This window comes from Agelaius tricolor, unplaced genomic scaffold, assembly GCF_023055355.1.
Source record: "Agelaius tricolor isolate 1412-34295 unplaced genomic scaffold, bAgeTri1.0.p SCAF_3, whole genome shotgun sequence".
Classification (NCBI taxonomy): domain Eukaryota; kingdom Metazoa; phylum Chordata; class Aves; order Passeriformes; family Icteridae; genus Agelaius; species Agelaius tricolor.
Genome location: NW_027269263.1, coordinates 21,426,001 through 21,444,977, shown reverse-complemented (window position 1 = coordinate 21,444,977; position 18,977 = coordinate 21,426,001). Strand labels below are relative to the sequence as shown.

Here is an 18,977-nt window from a genome sequence, read left to right as displayed (position 1 = left end):
GCGCGGGGAGGGGGGAGCATTTTAGCAGAGGTCGCTATGGCAACGAGCATCCCCAGCTCCCCCGCACATGGTACCCGGGTCAGAGCCACGAGGGAGCTGCCCGCGGGATGCTGTCCCTCCTCCCGCATCATCCGCAGCCCGGCTGCAGCCCCGGAGGAGGAGGAGGAATGCTGGGGCACACGTGTGTGAGCTCGAGCTGATGGAGATGGACAGAATGCTCAGGCTCCACAGATTTACCAGCGTGCGCAGCCCAAGGAATGGGGGCTGGTGGTTTTTCATCAGTGGATGGAGGACAGAGAGAGAGAGAGAGAGAGAGAGGGGTTAGAGACAAAGGGGGTTTGGTACTCCCTTCAGGGCTTTTATGTAAAATTAAACCAATCAGCATTTTGACCAAAAGAATCTTCCATCAGGAAACAGGAAAACAATGCTGTCTGAAGTACTATTCTTGCTTTCAGTGAAATACCTTTTTCCTGAATCCATACCTAGTTCTGTCGTTGCTGCTGCTGACAAGAGATATTTTGTTAAAACATTTTCACCTTTTCAGCAGCACAAAAATAGGAACATGCAAATGGCTTTGTTTTTTTCATATTGAGGTTGTTTTGTTGTTTGGTTTGGTTTTGTTTGTTTTTTGTTGTTGTTGTTGTTGTTTTTTTACAAAGGGAAATTTTCACCATGACCCAGAAATTGTTTAACACAAAAGAGTTTTAGCAAAATCAATCAAAAAACTGGCTCCAGCACGAAGAACTGCCTGCTCTCCTGCCTGTGCTGTCCAGCTCCACCCACTTAGTTTTTGACACTTACAGCCCTGCAGATGTGCCACAGTGGGTTATTGTAAAGGTTTTCAGGATTAATAGTATCCACTGAAATGTATGAGGCCTGAATTTGTGTCTGCTACACTCCAGGAGCTGTGAGATTTGAGGTCTCAATTCCCAGTAGGTTGTGTTTCAGGCACAGAGGAGTTCATCCTCTCTCCAAGGCAAGTTGTGGATGGTGACAGAGCCCATGCACGCCTGCCAGCTCCAAGGGTAATGCATGATAAGGTTCTGTCACCTGGTCTGTGCCAGGGTTTCATCCACCAGTGCAGAGACAAGGCTGTGATGGAGCTATGGGAACTGACTGGTTCGCTCTGTGATTTCCTCTTCATCCTCTTTAGGTCCTCCTGAGCCTCACTTCTTCTTGATGTAACTTCATAACAGCTTAGAAGCATTGAGTAGAGACCTTGCAAGCCCTCTGTACCTAGCAGGATATCTGCATGGAGGATCAGATCCATTAGGTTTAGCTAACTGCTTCTTGTTTGCCCCAGTAAAGTGGGCACTCCAGATGATTTCCAGAGTGGAGCCTGAAATTTTGTCTTAATTTTAACCTCAGTGAAGTTCGGACATGACACCTTGACCATCAGCACAGTTACTGCTTCAGTAATCCCACTGCAGGGGGTGGAAAACACAAGCCCCACAGCTTTGACCATACTGGGAGAGAAAACTGTGGTTTGGAGAAAAAGATTTTTAAAAATAACTTTGGAAGGATATTATTTATGGCATCCTCAGAGCAAACCTTTAGGGCAGGCAAAGACAGTCCATTTGAGAGAGCAAAAGGAAAACCGCTTTCCAGGTGTGCAAAGAAAACGAGAGGGAGATCAGTGGTTGCTGGCACAAGGTAGGAGACCATTTATCCAGGTGACTGGTCAGTGATGAAGCTGCAGGCACTTAGTAGAGCCTGCCAGGCCAGGTAAATTCATGCCACAATGTGTAAGCTCCTCCCATTGTCCCTGGCCAACTGTCCCGAGTCTCTGTTCTAGGTCACCTCAGGGGCACATCAGAGCCAGTGTGTATCTGCCAGTCTTCAACTTGTTCCCAGATTTAAGCTCAGGCTTAATGCCAGCATGCTACTCATGCGTCCAAAACCCCAGAACAGCAATAGTTTTGACTCACGAGATCATTTTTTCCTCTGCCTCACTTCCCTGCCACGCAAACACTGGGAGGACGTGACAAGGAATGGTGATCACGTCATTCTGCAGACACCACCACAGCAGTGAGCAAGGTCATGATGTGGCAGCCTCTCTTGCTTCAAGCAGGAATCCCCTCAGATGAGCCTGAAGCACCCTTGGACACAGCAAGAAAAAACCACAGGGCTTTGTGCTGCTGGAGCTGCGACACACTTGAAGACCCCGTGCCTCTGATGCAGCTGCTTGCTGCCTGTGACTGGGCTCTCAGGTGCTGTCACAGCCTTTGGTTTCCAACAAGAGCTAAAGCTGCGAGACAGCTCCAGGCATTGATGTGCCAGTGCAGCTCAATCTGCGTGGAAACACTTCAGCTGCAGTTCAGCTTCCACCTCAGATAAGGCTGCTGTGTGCCACTCAGGTCCTCCAGGCATAAGCTTGTGCATATCATTCTGCCTGCTGCCTTGGGGCCTTCCAGCCCCCTTCACCTGGCTATCAAGAAGCTTCTGAGTGTCTGTGCACACACTGAGCCCCTCAAAGCCATTCATCCCAGGACACCTGCCTATCACCAAGCCTCTGACTCCCTCCATATCTCTGGGTAACCACAAATTCACCTGCATGATGAAGGCAAACGTAGGGTCAGGTTTGATGTGAGAGGGCCACCCAGCCAGAGCAGAAATCATGAAACCCATCTCAAAACCATAGACAAAAGCCTTGGCTGGAAAAAAAGGAGATGGTCAGGCAACCTCAGGCACATACTTCCTGCTTGTAGCACGTCCATAAATCACAGCACAAACAATGTTCTGAGCTCAGCTTAATCCCAGGCTGGGTTAAGTGTTATTTCAGTCCTTCTTAACAAAGAAAGTTCTTTAGTGCCTTTTATCAGCATCTTCTGAGATGACCTGACCCAGGTCGATGTCTTTAAAGCAACACCCATCTCCCAATATTACTCTCCCAATGTAGGCAGAAGCATGGGAGAAGATGGAGTTTATCAAACTTGCCTTCCCCAAGGCCTGCAGTAGAGGACAAAACTTCAGCAAGGGTCACAGAAATGCTTCCCTGCTCAGCTGCAGGAGATGAGGGAGCTGCTACAGGATGCAGAAGGCACACAGGATGCATGGCGGGGCATCAGTTGGGGATAGTCTGGTGGGAAAGCAGACTAACCCATCTTCTGATGCTACTGCAACTTAAAAAAAAACCAAAAAAACAACATTAGAGAAGCTTTGCTGAGCTGATCAAAAATGAAGGAAATGTGTATAGTGAGTTAAATTAAACAGCAGAATGAAAAAAGCTGACTTACTTTGGGTCTAAATATAGCTGTGAAGAGCCTTTGCCAAAGGAAGCAGAAGTTGCCAGCAACATATGTGAAAATGTCATTAATTTCTCTAATAATCTGCACTTGCTGCAAATGATATAATTTTTGTCTATTAGTGAGAAAACAAGTGCAATCAAATACACACGAGCTCTATTTTGCAGGCTTCCCAGGAGGGACAGTGAGAAGTCAGCCTGGAGCCAGTAATGCATGAGAGGGTGACATCTCATGGAGCTCCTCCTGAATGGGCTGTCAGGAGCTGGGAGCTGTCACTGAGACAGCTGGGACCATGCTGGGGTCAGTGCTCCTCTCTAGACCGTCTCCAAAGCCCGTCTCCATTGCTCCTCTGGCTGCTAGAGAGAACCAAGAGAGAAATCAGAGAGAAAATATCTTGAGATGCAGCCACTGGATGAATCATACAGCAAATTGGCCATGGATGCATGAGGATGAGGTGTGCTTTTAAACATTTTTTGTACTGGCTGGTGCAGTCCTGCTGCAGGAGCAGCTGCCCCATTCCAAGGGAGCACTCATGATGGCCAGGCCAAGACTTGCTTATGTCAATTGTGTTTTTTGGGCAGCGTCAGAACATCTTCATGTTGACTGCACTACACTTCTACCCATTTGTGGAATGGTTTGTGCTACCAGAGCAATGTTCAATGGCCCACAGAGTAAAATCAGGAGCTCTCCTTCCATATCATGCCCTGCTCTTGTCCCTTCTGCTTACACTCTGGGCCAGTGTACTGACACCCATCTGTGCTCTCCTGCACCACTCAGAAGCAGAGATCAACTCATTACTCCCACTTTGCAGCTGGAAATGGGGCAGCAATAGGTGAAACAACCTGACACAGTTACTCGGGGATATGAAAAATACACCCTGGCTTCCAACACCAGCCACATCTCATCCCTCTCCCCTCCTCTCCTTGCCAACCTACAGACCTAGGCAAGAGCTGCAGGCACAGTGCCAGACCAGTCTCCACTTCCTTACAATGTCCTTTACCATGAAAAATAATTTTCTAACTGTGGGATGAGTGGTAGCTCATCTGGATCTGCTGAATATCAACGGACACCAGCATGGTGAAAAGATGGAAACCTGCAGCAGCTGGGCACAGCAAGCACGTCCCTGACCAGCCCCTAGAGCCACCCAGGTCCTTCACTGGGGCCAGAGAATAGGTAACGGGGCAGAAAGATGACAAACACCTTTTAGGTGGGTGCCAGAGCTTTTACCATATTTCCACACCTTCAGCAGCCCAAAAGGAACATTGTTCTATTTGCTCCCTACATCCCCCCAGCCTTTCATCTGCTTGTCTCCCATCTTTAGGACACGTCTGCCCTGAATTCATTCTCCCTTCCCCCCACCAAACTCAAAAACAGCCAGAAATATCTTGTAATCTCTTCTGCTTCACCTGTAATTTGTCTCATGCTGGCAATGAGGGAAACCGTCTGCCTTTGTCAAGATCAAAAACGCCACAGTGGCCATGTGACGTCAGCTTTCATTAACCCTGTCTCTCTCCCCTTTGCCTCCCCTCTCCAGACTCTTGCAGAGTGGCAGATGTGTCTTCATTCTCCTGCAACCTTCTTTCTCCCCTGGTACATCTCCTGCCATTTGGAGGTACCCTGGTTAAAAGGGCAGGGAGAGCCAGCACCAGCAGGCAGCAGGATGGGTTCTGGACCTCCTTCCACACCAAGGTGGAGCCAAACTCAGGGTTGAGGCAGAGATCAGGAGATGCAGCAAGGTGGACCACAGGCCACTGAGGTACACTGGACCTCTGAGGTTTTACAACTGCATGTCATCCTCTGTTGCAGTGTGATGTACTGCTCTGACCTCAGAATGAGAAAAACTGAGCCTATCTCTGTTACTGCAGTGCTTCTGCCCAGGCCCCTTCCTGCCTGTATCACGGAACACTGGGCTGGGGAGAGGCTGACCAGACTGGGGGGTGAGGGGGAAGGCACTCAGGAAGAGGCAGGATGGAGGTCAAGCCTGCTGGAGCTGCTGCAAAACCTCACACAGGATAATTCAGTGTGCAAAGCCAGTTGCTACTGCCACACAGCGTTAGGGAAATTCCCTTCCCGAGCTATGTTATCAAGCAGTCTTTATGGTATGGAAGTGTATTAACTATGTTAACATTTTTCCCTCATACTTGGTACTGCTGAGGCCACAGCTCAAATCCTGTATTCAGTTTTGGGGCCCTACAACAAGAAAGACATTGGGGTGCTGGAGCATGTCCAGAGAAGGGCAGAGAAGGAGCTGATGAAGTGTCCAGAGCACAAGTGTTATGAGGAGCAGCTGAGGGAGCTGGGGTTGTTCAGCCTGGAAAAAACGAGGCTCAGGGGAGGCCTTATTGCCCTCTGCAGCTCCCTGAAGGGAGGCTGTAGCCAGGTGAGGGTTGGTCTCTGTTCCCAGTTAACAAGCAGTAGGAGAAGTTGCTCCAGGGGTGGTTTCCACTGGATTTTAGGAAACATTACTGCACTGTTGGTGTCAGGAAGTGGAACAAGATGCCCAAGTGTGTGTTGGAGTTACCATCCCTGAAGTGTTTGAAAAGCTGTGGCACGTGGGTACATGGCTGTTTTGAACATGACAGGGTTGGGTTAATGGTTGGACTTGATGATCTAAGAAGTCTTCTCAATCTAATGATTCTATGATTCCATGTATTAGTTCACATTATAAATTGCAATGTAAGGAGGCAGTGGAATTTTATGGAAGTCTCTGCTGTGTTTTGTTTGGTTGGGGTTTTTTTTCAGTCTTGAGTGATCAAAGGGGCAACAGCTCATGGCAAGGGCCAGGGAGCAGCACAGCCCTGGAAATAAGGGCTCTGCTTCTCAGAAGCTAAAGGCTGTTCATGATCCCCCTGCACTACCAAGGCAAGGCCAGTGTCCTCCCCTCAGCATCCCTCCAGTATTGCCTGTGGGTGCCTCAGGCCCAGCTGATCCCTGGGATATCTGGATGCTACAGGAATAGTGCTGCTTCACAGGGTTTTATGGTGGTCTGTCAGACCCTGTGGTGCTCAGAGGGGCCCCACACTGTACCCCTGCATCACTGCAGTCCACAACCTCCTCGTGAGGGAAAGTGCATGGGCAGGCACTGGGCTCTCTGGCAACCAATGCAAAGACCCAGGACAATGGCCTGAAGCAGTGTCAGGGGAGATTTAGGTTGGATATTAGAAAAAGTGGTGATCGTGCACAGCAACAGGCTCCCAGGGAAGTGGTCACAGCACCCAGCCTGACAGAGTTCAAGAAGCATTCGGACGACGCTGTCAGGCACATGCTGTGACCGCTGGGGCTCCTGGGCCCGTGGTGTGACCCCTGTGCAGGGCCAGGAGCGGGACGAGACGATCCCCGCGTGTCCCTGCCCAGCCAGGACAGCCCGTGAGGCGATCGCCGCCAGCCCCGCAGCGCCCCCTGCCGCCCGCCGGTAACCGCGCCCGCCCTGCAGGCCCCGCCCCTCCCCGCCGCTCGACGTCGGCGCAAGGCGGAGCGCGGCCGCCGTTCGAATTCCGGCGGGCGGGTAGCGCCGTCTCCCGCGGGCATGGCGGTGCTGCGGCCCTTCGACAAACTCCCGAAGCTCAACTCCGGCGTCCTCCTGGTAGGCCCGGCGGTGGCCCCGCCGTCCCTTGTCCTTCCCTTTCCCCGGCGCGGCCCCGCTATGGGCGCCCGCCCGTCCCGTGGCCCCGCTGTGTCGGGCCCGGCCCGGCCCGGCCCCGCGCGGGGGTTGGCTGTCCGGGCCCGGTGTGCAGTGTGCTCTCGCTGTGCCCGCAGCTCGTGGGCTCGGACGAGGCGCTGCAGCGGCAGCTGGCGGAGGCGATCCTGCAGGAGAAGAAGGACTTCAACATCAGCATGTGAGTGCTGACGAGCGGGACGCGCCGCCTGCGGCCCCGGGTCCCTACGGCACCCGCTGTCACCTGGTCCAAGAGGCGCAAACCAGCGGCTGTGACGCGAATTCATGGAAAGCTTCCGCCTCAGATTCCCGATGCACCGAAATTGGTTAAAAGCGTGGGTTCCGTCCCCGTGGCAGGAGTCGGAGCTGTAGAGCACACGGTTCAGAGAGAGACTTCGCTCTTGCGAACGCTAGAGAGCACCAGTGCCCAGATGTGAGCGCATCTGCGGCGGGCAGACCCCTCTGTCCTCAGGGCAGGCACTTTGGGCATGCTTGGAAACGGAAAGGGGGGCGGGGGGAAGCATTTCCCACGTTCAGGTTCACAGTGCACATACCCTTGCCTTTTGCATGTTGCACAGATGTTTAATTACTAAATTGGAAAGGTGTGAGAGCAACACATTTTTTTCCCCTGCCTGAGAGACAGAAATTAAACATCCTGGGACAAAATGGGACAGGTACAAGGCTTGCAAGTACTTGCAGGAGAAGAAGTGTTTCTGAAAGATGTCCATTGCTTTGGATGCTCTTTGTAGCTGTTTTCTGGTTTGTATGCACACATGTGCGTTTCCTCCTCAAGCTATTAAGATGCACTTGAAATTTCAGCTTTAGCCGCATGACATGTCCTGTCTTAAAAGCTTGATTAACTAACTTTTTACGATAAAATGTCCTTGACAGCTCTTTTACCAAGACCAAATGAGTTTAGTCAGCTCTTCAGAAGGTGTTTGTGTTATTTCTCTGCTGTAATCCATGGCTATGCAGTAAAAGCAATCCAGGCTAATGTTCTGCTGGCTAATTAGAGTGACTGTAGTGCTCTGATTGTGGCATCTTGGATGTTTGTGCTAACTAATAGTAAACGAATTACCCCATTTTCTTTGTGAAACCTGCAGCCTCTGCTGAGCTGTGTGGAGTGCCATAACTAGATGGCTGCTGGTACTACAGCTGGGTAACTACCCAAAGGCATAGAATTGTGTGCTCATGCTACAGAGCAAGCTACAGCCCTGTGTAAATATTGCTAGGAAAGCAAAGCCGGTGGGGTTCTTCCCCCACTGAGTTGCTTTGGGATTGTAAACATTACAAACAAATACAGTATCTAATCTGACAGCTCTACCTGTCAGGTACAGCTGTTGGGTGAAGAGTTACAGGGCTTGGGTTCTTTGTGTCTCTTATTGCTGGGTGGGGGGGAAAAGGCTTCTGCAGTGCATATCTGGAAACTGCTGTCATCATCTAGTCATGTTGGTTTAAATATAACAGAATTCCAAACAATGCAGTGCTTTTCTGGGTCACTTTTATCTTCTCCCCCAAGGAGATCTGATACTTTCATCAAAGAGTCTCCCTAAATTTCACCTTAAATTAATAATCTGCTTTGTGTTTCAATTAATAAGCAGTGTGTCTTTCAAGCTCACTTTGCTCATCTCTTGTGTTAGTTTCAGAATGTTTTTGTTAAATCATATCTCCCATAAATAGAAGAAACAAAACTCCTTTATTCGGAGACTAGCAAACAAAATTACAAACTAGGTAGGATTAATAGAAGGGAATGTGTGCCATGGTCTGCGGCTGCTGGAGAAAACTTTAAAGTCCTTGAGACTGAATTGCTAGAAGTAATGTTCCTGAAGAAGACCAGAATCAATGTTGCTCCGTTGGCTTCCAGAGAGGAAGTGGGTTGTGAGAGTGACTGAACTTCTGGGATGTTTGTTTGCCCAATTTAAATTAAGGTGATCTTCCAAAAATGCAGTGCTGATAATGTTCTTCTCTGTGGAAGATCCAGTTATGTACTGCTGAAACCTTTTTTTGGTAGAGTTTTTGGTTGGTTGGTATGCTTGTTTGTTTTTTGTTGTTGTTGGTTGTTTGGCTTTTTTAGTGGGCAGAGATGCAAAAATCCCCACACTTATTAGCTCTAATTAGCAGTTGTAGTACTGTGTAGAAGGATGCCTGAACTAACCTAGTAGCTTCTGACATAGCAAAAGGGTTAAAAGGGAGGGTAATGGTACAATAGAAGCTCTTTTTGAGTTATAACTTCATCTATAAAGCTGCTCTAGTGACAGATTTGTGGTTTAAGGTTCTTCTGTACCTGGAAATATTGCCTCTCCTGTGTGAGCATATGAGCAGTATCTCTGGGATGTGACAGAAAAACATTGATGCATTTTAACTGAAACCTGGCAGCAAAATATTCCAGTAAAGAATTGAGGTTTGCTTTGTTAGAAAGGATTCTTTGTAACAATTAAACAAAATGACTTGCCATAGAGATCTGCATGGAGAAAATGTTTCTGTGAGTCTTGTTATGCTCTAATAAGCGTCCCATTATAACCAGCCTTGTCTAGCAATTACCATTGTGCCTGTCAGCAACTGTGAGTGGGCCTAAGATATGAGAGTACCACTTAAATAATCACAGTGCCTCTTCAGTGCCCACGGATTCAGTAATTAGCAGGCTTCCTGGTAACTTGCTACAGGGTGAACTGCAGAGGTTGTGTGATTATGGGTGAGTGGTACTGTCTTGCCAAGCTAGTTGGTTACACTGGCAAATTTGTTATCTTGCAGTCACCTTGCTACATCCCTCCCCTTACCTTCAGAGAGGGATCATCTTCGACCCAGGATAGATCTGGTTGTGTTTATGATTGACATCAAGAGCAAGTACAGGTAAGAGAAGGGCAAAAAGATGAGAGGGGGGACTAATATTCTTTCTTGTTTTGATGGCTAAATCTGCATTTTTACTGTATTGGAATTGCTGAATAGTGGGTTTCAAACCCAAGATTTGCTGTGGTGGAAGAACTCAGTAATGTATACAGTGGCTTTCTGGCCTCCAGCAGTGGATTAGGACTGAACTGCTCTGTCCAATAACATGCCTGTTGTGCATTAAGTTGCCATAGCAGAGAAGGCAGAATTTATTTCTGGATCTGGATGTGTGACAGTACAAACTGAGCTTTGGAAAGATGCTGTCTGTAGAATTAGATGGTGGTGCTGGTGGTGCTGTGAACTTCTATAATATGCAGAAGTCTGATGTGCACTGGGCAGTGCCGCCCAACAACAAGCAAGTGGCTGTGTCTGTGTCCTCAGTTCACTGACACTCCTGGTCAAGTGGGATCAGCACTATGGATATCTCTAGGCAAAAGAGAAAGGTCTGCAGGGATTGATCCCTTTTTCTATCATCTTGTGCTCAACTTTGTAGAAATGATACTTGTTTCCCCAGGCCACAAGTAAAGACTTGCTATGGCACAGAAGTCAGCATTTTATTGCTTACTTAACTTGTGACTGATGATCCTGGGCTCTCATTTACCAAAAATGACAGGCCCAGCTGCATACTTAGAGCACAGATGGTGCTGCAGAAATGTGTGGGCAAGCGCTTCCTGAAAGAGCCAAAGTGGTGCTGAAGTTTCATTGGATATTAATGAATTCAGATGCTTAGTGTCTGTAAATCATGGAGGACACTGTTCAAACTAACTCTAACTGTTGAGTCTTGAGTAGAAAGGATATGTTATGGGTTATTAAACAGCTGTGGGTATTACAGAGGTCTCTGATGTCATGCTTTTAGCATAAAGCAGAACTTTGCGAGCTCACAAATCAGCAGATGTTAACATCATTGTTTTTCTAATTGTGCTTCTGAAAATTATTCCTGTTATCCTTATGCTGCACTGATTTAACCTCCCTGTCCAACTGGATTGCCTGTACTTTTCTGACAGCTTGAAGAATGTTGAAACTTCCCTGGCTCATGTGGATGCCAGCTTCTTCCTGGGGAAAGTGTGCTTTCTTGTCACCGGGGGTACGTATGGCACCTATTCCTCCTCTTCAAGCAGCACAGCTCTGTTGGTTTTCTTAAAACAGGGCACTGACTTAACTTGAAACAAACTAAAGGAAACCAGTGGCTTTGTTGCAACTTTGTTTAAATTATTTTTGAACTCCTCTGCCTTTGTTATTATTTTCCCAGATAAAACACGGTTCTCTCATGCTCATTTGCTCTCTCCTTTTTATTGTTGTCAGTCAGATCTCTCTTCTCTGTCCCTAATCTCTGAATATTATTTATGTTACTGTTTTGGTTTTTTTTTTTTGTGTGTGTGTGTGTGTGTGTGTGTGTGTGTGTGTGTGGCACTCCAGAAGTCTGTTCTATCTCCTCTTGCAGATCTGTCTTAATGATAATCCTAATGAGCAGTGAGAAGCATATGATACTGTGGTAATAAAGTGAATCTAAATGGATGAGCTACAAAACTATCAAGTATAGTCTTAATACAAGACTAGAATCCCTGCTGTGTACTGAGGCCGTGTTGTGCCTCTAATCTTTCTGTCTCCCTGTGCTTTCCTGTGCACCCTCTCTGCTTCAGCTCTGAGGAACTGGAGGGGCCAGACTGTACTGCTCAGTGTTGGAATATAGGTGCTGTGTCCCTGGAGTTTGGGGGTCAGGAGGCCTAATTCTGAAGTAGAGCAGTCTTAGCATTGTCTTGTATTGTGGCTCTCTTGCTGAAGTGAATTCCTTGGAGACCAGACCACTCTGTGATACCAAATGAGTCAGGAGGACTTTTTTGTGAGTGAGTGGAAGCTGATGGTGTGCTGATCCCTTATGCAGAGTGTTAATGTTACAAGAAGAATGATGTGGTACTATTCCTGCTGTTAGTATTATGAAAGACTTCTGTGCTAATTCCATTTCAAATCTTGTACCATTCTGTTTGCACTGCTCACTGTTGCCTTACCTTCTATTATGCTCTCAAAATTAGCTCAATCCAATCCTCAGCTCTGGGTTGTTCTGTGGATGTGGAATTTCCTAAAACTTTTCTTTGCTGATTATGAGGCTTGTAATGTGGGAAAATGTTTTTTTTAGTTGGCAGGGTGAATGCTTGCAGCATTGAGACGAATGCTGTCTGTAAATTAGGAGAAACCTACTGCAGCCCTGTGCTATTCTGTGAGCTGGAGGTAAGGTGCTTATTTGACATCTCAAGGGATTTCTGAATTCCACTGCTCTGTGATTGTTAGAAACTGGATTGTTAGAAACATTATATTAGCAATAAATACATGTGCTGCTGGCCTTCATAAGTGTCAGAGACCAGACTCTGTCTACAAGAACAGTAGAGGTACAGGAGTCTGGCTGTCCTTGAAATGAGTCTTCTAGTAATCTGGTCCTTCCTGTGCAACTTCAAAACTTCACGAAGCCAAGCCTAAGCTAAAACCATCTCTGATATGCAAAGCATTGGTACACTTGTTCCTTGCTGCATTTTCTCTTCCTGGGAGCCCCTGAGCTGTTATTTGCCATGTGACCCCCTTGCCCATGTAATGTTTTGTGTCAGCCAAACTTTGTGGCTTCTCTGACGATTTTGCCATCTGATATGCCACTCTTTCCAATTACCTGCATGGTCTAAAAAGCTGGAGGGAGAGTTTGGCATTCAGCAGCAGCACACTTCACTTTTCTGTGTACTTGTCCCTGCATGCTCACAGACTGTTTCCCTACCAGCAGGTAGAATCTGTGCCTTTGGCAAGCCCTTCAGCACTTCTACCTGGCAACACTGTACCTTCCTTAACGTTAGGGAAGTAAATGGGCCTGTTTGGGGTTTTCTGCAGCTAGCCACTTGATGCCTGCTCTGGTTCTTTCTTTTATCAAAGCTTACCGTTGCTTTTCTTCTTTTGTATTGATTAAATAATGTCTCCATTTTGTTTCCAGTTGGAAGGCATTCGAGCTGCTACTGCTCAACGACTTGTGCGGATGTTAGGGATCTGTGCTGGTCACATACCGGGAGTTTCTGCCTTGTCCTTTGTCTCGCTGATGAGGAAGTCTGATGATGATTAGCTTCTCATTGTGATACTTCACACACATTCATCAGGTTTTTTTTCACTTCAGGCATTCAAGCTGCTGCAGTTGGAATCACATTGGGAAGCTTTTTTTGAGTGACTTGTCATGACCACTCATCCAGAACTGTTCCTAGTTGCTTACCTCTCAATAAAAGTTTGATTCCTATTCCATGGATAACAGATAGGGAGGGCAGTTTGAATTGGGGATTCTGATCCATTATTACATCTGAATCCCATTTCATGATCAAGTTTGAGTTTTTTCCACTTGGCCAGTGGCCAGGAGCTACATGTTTTTCTGAGAGAATATTAGAACAGGCTACTGTCTCCAAAGCACCAGAGAAGAGGCAACAGGCTCCTTCTTTCAATTGAAATGCAGCACCTTAGTCTAATGTGAAATCTTGCTGCCAGGTTTTGTCTGTCCACCAAGAGAAGAATGAGGAAGGAAGGCTGGCCTGCAGCTTCTAGGTAGACTGCACTTGCCAGTTAATGATCCAACTGTGTGAGCATCTGCCCAGCAAAGGACTCACTATTTCCATGTCTGTCCCTAATTGGGAAGGAAGGGACTAAAGATAAACAATCTAGCACTTTAGCTTTCTTTTAGATCCTCAAAGAAAAAGACTCCACCTGTCAAGCCCAAAGAGAGCCCCAGTAGTGGAGCCTCTGGGGCTGACCAGAGGTGAAACCCAGCAGCCAGGACCACAGCAGCACACAGAAAATAGGTTGTCTCAGCTGGTTTGGCATATGCTGTGTATAATCCCTTTACTAACAGGTTCTGACCAGCTGTAAGTTGTGCCTTGTGCTTACTGCAAGTCACTGAGGTTTGAGAGTTCTAATTTAATAAAACAAGTGATATGTAATAGTTGTATGCTCTTTATTAGCCATGTGACATGGGCTCTAAACCTTGCAAATGCTTGCCCTGGCAGGCTGGTCCTTTCTGGTAGCTCCAACTCCCACTTAGTTGTCTTGCTGCACTCGTGGCTTCAACCATGTGGTGGTGGCAAAAGCTTTTCAAATACAGCCCTTTCTGTTCATTGAGTTGAGCCACCTGCCAGAATACAGTGCTTTCGGAAATGCTGGGACGTTTCTTACCCAGAAATTAAGCCTAGAGAGAATGTGTTAAGCTCCCCTCTGGTTTAATTTATCTAATCCCTAATAGTCTGCTTTAATGTTCCTAGGTGCAGAGCTCTAGCTGTGTGCACTGTTTCGGTTAACTTGTTTCTGACATCTGTCTGTGAGCAGGAAAAGCAGAAAGCAGCACTGCAGGCTTAATCAGCTGTGAGTGTTGGCAGTCCTTGCAAAGACAGCTCAGCAAGGCACAAAGCCTGTATCCTTGCTCAGAGGACACACAAATCCCAGCTCCAGTTGTATTGTTGCTGATGGGGGAGGGCTAGGGTGTTTGTCAGCTGAAACAAAAGGAGCTAAACCATTCAGCTGTGTTATGATGCCCAAAAGGGCTGGACTCTGGCTAAAACCCAAAGGAGAAAGACATGTGCAAACTGTCATGGCTGTGTAAGGAGGATTGGAAGCTTAATGGGCATGCCCTACTTTCGGCTAGCTTTGCCATCCTGAAGGTACTAACCAGGACTTGGCCACCAGAGAGGGGAAAATCATGCTGAGAAACAAGTTTCTGTGTTGGTTATGCTGTCTCAGCCCTGCTCTTGCTTTGAGTCCCTCAAAATAAAGGAGACCATGGCTTAGAATAGGCTGGTTTCAATTTGCTCTCGATGTGCAGGTGCAGTCTGTGGGAGGAAAGGAAGTGGCGTAAGATGAGCCACTCTTTTGTGTCCTCTGCAACTCCTATAAGGCAAGGAGACTTTTCCATATCCTAGGTTGCTCTCCAATTCACTCAAATAACAGATGGACTCAGGTTAAATCCCTTTGGCCTCAAGAGTAATTTCACTGTGCTTTTTTTAACTAGTGAAAATGAAACTTTTTTTTGGTCCTCCCAGAATGCTTTGGAGTAACCCACATGTGCTACTGTCCACTCCTGCACCTTCAAGCAGGGTTTTTTTCCACTGTTATGTTTCAGATGTGGTATTTCTTTCCTTCTACTACTTTCAAAGAAGAAAGATGCTGGTTTTGCTTCCTACAGGTGGCTGAATCTCAGCTGGTACATAATAAAATCTAGTTCCTTAAGAGCAGCATCTTGCTTCACCTTGGGGCAAATATTTTTCTTACTCTTAGGAGAAAGTATTTACTAGAACTGGCAGGGGAAGCGGAGCGTATCTAAGAATATGACACTGTGTCTCAGGTCCATCATGTTTTACAACCCAAAGTAGTTGGGACACATCTGAAGCTACATCTTCAACTAAGTAAATACCTCTAGGAGCTGTCAGCTATTAGTTTAGACAGGCCATAACACTGCCCTTACTACCAGAGGAGACAAGGCAACTGAGGATATCTTTCATCTGGATGGAGTAGCCAGGGCTAATGTTTGATAAAGGTCTTGTGAAAATTGGGATCAGAGGCGTGGAAGGCCTGAAGCTGAATTAAGGCTAGTTACTCAGGTTCTGTTGTGTTCAAACCTCCTGAAAGAGCTTGCCAAGCTGACTGAAATCTAAACTAACCGAAACATTTTGAAGTTACTTGCTTTCTCTTCTTCTCTCTTGCTTCAGTTCCCTATCCCTGTGGAGATTTTCAAAGAGGAATCCCCCTCTCTGTGGTGAAAGTACCTGTGAGCTTTGCTGGTTTGACTGTTTCAGTTTGTGGATGTGTCTCTGTCAGTTAGGTCAGCAAAATCAGAATAAAAGCAGTTTAATTAGTATAGAAGAGCTCATACCAGTTGCACTGGTGTAAGCTTTGGCTTCACAGTGCCTTTTTGAGGGGGATGGAACTAAATGAGGTTGTAATATGGTCTCCTCTGCTATGGCAGATTGACCCACAGGATTTCATTTTCAATCCAGTCCCTTGAAGGAGATTTTGCATCCTCAGCGTGCTAGCTGAACAGCTCACAGAGGTGATCTGTGAGAGATTCGGCACAAATCAGTTTGCTTGGCATTACCTGGTGGGATTACAGCTCTCTGCTGTGCCAGGTTTTCTAAGACTAACTCTGCTGCACCAGCAGTTAAATCAGACCAACTTTTAAGCATGATAAAGCATTGTATGTTCAGTCTATACCAATGGGAGAGAAAGTCTGCACACTGAAATGGCACCTGTAGTAAAAGATCTCACTGTTCCTGGAATAATGATCAGAGATAAATCCAACCCTGGGGATGTATCTGTCCCTTCCAAACCTTGAAACTGGTGCTAGAGTTTTAGATTCAAGGCCACCTCTGATATTTGCTTTTGGAACTCGTTAGAACTGGATGTCCTGCTTGCCAAGACCTGTAGTTTGAAGGGAGTGGCTGGCTTAGGTCAGCAGTGGTGCTTAGCAGCTGTGCTCAAGCTGCAAGAGCTCCTTGGTTGCTCTCATCATGACCATCACAGCAGTGGTGCACAAGAAGGGACTCCTGCTCTGCTGCCTGGAGCTGACTGCCAGAGCTGTGGCAGAGGTCAGCTCTGCTCTGCTGCCAAAAGCAAAGAAGAGGCTTTCTCATGTGGGGTTTTTAACTTGTCTTGATTTTACAGGAGCCCTGGCTGGTTTCCAGCTGCTCTGTTTCTATTCAGCTGGCCCAGATCCCCTGGCAGTCCCCTCTGCACTCTGGGTGTTCTCCACTCCCCATCCTAAGCCGGTGTGCAGTGTTGCTGTGGGCTGCTGAACCATGGCCACTTTCCATTCAGTGGCCAGCTGTCCTTCCCTGGTGGGGAAAAGTGATTTATATGCAAGAGAAGGCAAGAGCTGGTACAGCCCAGAGGCAGGAGCCAAAACCACTGGATTCATTTCACTTCTGTGGCTGATTTCTTGCATCACCCTGGGCACGCAAGTGAAAATTCACTGTGCCTCGAGTGAAAATTCACTGTGCCTCGCTTGCTCTGCTTCTACAGCAGGATCTGCCTCCACTGGGGGTGTGTAAGGAGGGCAAATTGACATTACTCTGGAGTTGCAAATTGGAATTGAGTGGAAACCGAAAAAAAAGGTGGAATTCCGAAGAAAACTATTTTTTTCTTCTTTAGCGGAGTTTGACTTTTACCCAAGTTCTTTGGGGGAGGGTTTAGTGGGGCCTGCTGGTTGGGCACCTCCTGAGATCAGCTGGTTTTGTGCTGCTCACATGCCTGGCTCCACTGCAGGGAGGCTGCCTGAAACTGGCTGCAATCCTTCTCAGAAGGCATTGCAGCATGGTTAGGTTTTGGTGTGAACTGGAACGAAACCACCCTCTGAAATGCTGAAATTCCCTGCACAGTTCAATTATCCTTGAATTGGCCAGCGGGGAAATCAAAGTCTCTGGATCTGTTCCTCGCTGTTAAATATTAATACGGCACGGCGATGCCAGGCAGGAAGGCATCCCCTCGGGTCAGCTCTGTGCAGGAGGGGCTGTCTTGGCTGTGAAGAACCGACCTGCAACAGAGGTCGGGCACGGGGGACTCTGGAGTGATGTGACTTGCTCAGACTCCTTGGCAGCTGAGCAGCATGGGCTCCCAGCCCGTGCTGGGCCACGTTTCCTTTGCCACAGGCTCCTTCTGCAGGAGCTGCCACGTGCTGCCGTGTCGCATCCCTTCTTCCCCGGAGCTTACCGTGTGCTGGGCACTTTGAGAGGAGCCAGGCAAGGCACGGTGCCCCTGTGCCCCGCCCCGCCGCCTCCTCTGCCGGGGGAGCCAGCGGTGTGTGACAGCAGCCCGTGTTTTACATCCGTGCAGGCAGCCTCCCCGCCGGCCCAGGTGCAGCTGCGGGCTGGGTACCACAGCCCCGTGGGCTCTGCGTGTCACGGGAGGGAGCACCGAGGTGGGGCAAGGACAAAAACAACGAGAGAGAACACCTCCCCTTGGGAAACACGACCCTGGTGAGCAGGGTCTGCTCCAGCCTCTGGACCCCAACACCCTCTTGGCACTACGACAAGCTGTGCCAGGGCCAGCTGAAGCACCTGTGCTCAGGCATGCTGGAAAAAAACTAAAAAGCCCAGCCAGCATTAAGCTTTGAAAAAAGCTTAATGGGAAGCTTTTCCCATTTTCTTTCAGCATGAAGTACTGCTTTTCTATCTTCCCATGAAAGCTCTCTGGTCCTGCTATGTGCTCACTGTGCAGTGACAAGGTGACAGTGCCATGTTGTGACTGAGCCTGCCTTGCTCCTGGCCTGTGCTTGGACTATTGGAACATCTTGGGTGTTTGTTGAGGGCTGGCAGTCCTTGAGGCACTATTGTTGTCTGCACTGGTCAGCTCAAAGCTCTCCTGAACCTCCATGCTGGCCACTCTCCTAGTTTTGACAGCAGCATTGGCATTGCCCCAATGTGAATATTCAATTTTTCCCCCCATTGCTGTTTCTTTTTCTTGCTGTTCCAGAGATCACAGATGTGAAGCCAGGGCTGCTTTTGCCTAAGCTCAGAAACAACCTGTGGCTCGTGTGGTGGTGGAGTATCTCTCTTTAAAGACAGGTGCCAGAATCAACTAATTAACCCTCATTCCCCTGTGGGACTGAGGGGTGACTCAGTGCCTCGAGCTGAGGCAGCTCGAGGATGCTGAACAGCAGAGGATCAAAGGCATTGGAGCTGGGGAAGCCCTGGGATAGCACAGTGTCACAGGCACCTGTAAAGGCTCGATCTTGTGCACTTATCTCCAGGACTTTTTTTAGCCATGCAGGGGATTGAAAACTCTGCAGCCTTAGAGACAAGGCTGGAGCTGCCCTCACCTTGCTCCAGATGGAGTGTTTTCACTACCTGAGGTTGCCTTTTTACCTTTTCATTGCAACCCAGCTTGGCCACCCTGAGCAATTCTCCCTCCTGACCTACAGGTCCCTCACTGCACACACTGTGTATCTGTCTGGGTGAAAGGGAGGCTTAGGCACTGCCGACATCGAGCTGTGGTGGTGATGCACGTCTCTCTTGGGCATTGTGACCCCCAGCATGCTGCGTGCCAGGCTGTGCCAGCATGGCTTGGCAGCCCTGAAGAAGTGCAAACAAGCCCCTACACCTGGCCTTGGGCTGCCCTGGCATCCATCATACTGCTGTGTGAGCTGCTCACAGGGAAGGCAAGGGGAGCTGCTTGCACGCAGATGTTGTGTAATA

General features: G+C 48.1%; 1 protein-coding gene across 1 annotated transcript; it reads left to right on the top strand.

Moving 5' to 3' along the window:
- The first annotated feature begins 6,714 nt into the window (after window positions 1–6,714).
- Window positions 6,715–15,032, top strand: CENPM (centromere protein M). Its single transcript, XM_071423018.1, has 6 exons — window positions 6,715–6,828; window positions 7,002–7,081; window positions 9,652–9,750; window positions 10,791–10,870; window positions 11,921–12,012; window positions 12,755–15,032. The coding sequence occupies exons 1-6, from the start codon at window positions 6,772–6,774 to the stop codon at window positions 12,878–12,880; spliced, it is 534 nt and encodes a 177-aa protein (XP_071279119.1). The 5' UTR covers window positions 6,715–6,771; the 3' UTR covers window positions 12,881–15,032.
- Window positions 15,033–18,977: the final 3,945 nt, after the last annotated feature.

Excerpts from the sequence above, each read along its gene's own strand:
- CENPM (XM_071423018.1), top strand. The coding sequence starts at position 6,772 with ATGGCGGTGCTGCGGCCCTTCGACAAACTCCCGAAGCTCAACTCCGGC. Across the intron at positions 7,082-9,651 it reads AAGGACTTCAACATCAGCAT|TCACCTTGCTACATCCCTCC; the intron begins GTGAGTGCTGAC and ends GTTATCTTGCAG. Across the intron at positions 10,871-11,920 it reads GTGCTTTCTTGTCACCGGGG|TTGGCAGGGTGAATGCTTGC; the intron begins GTACGTATGGCA and ends TGTTTTTTTTAG.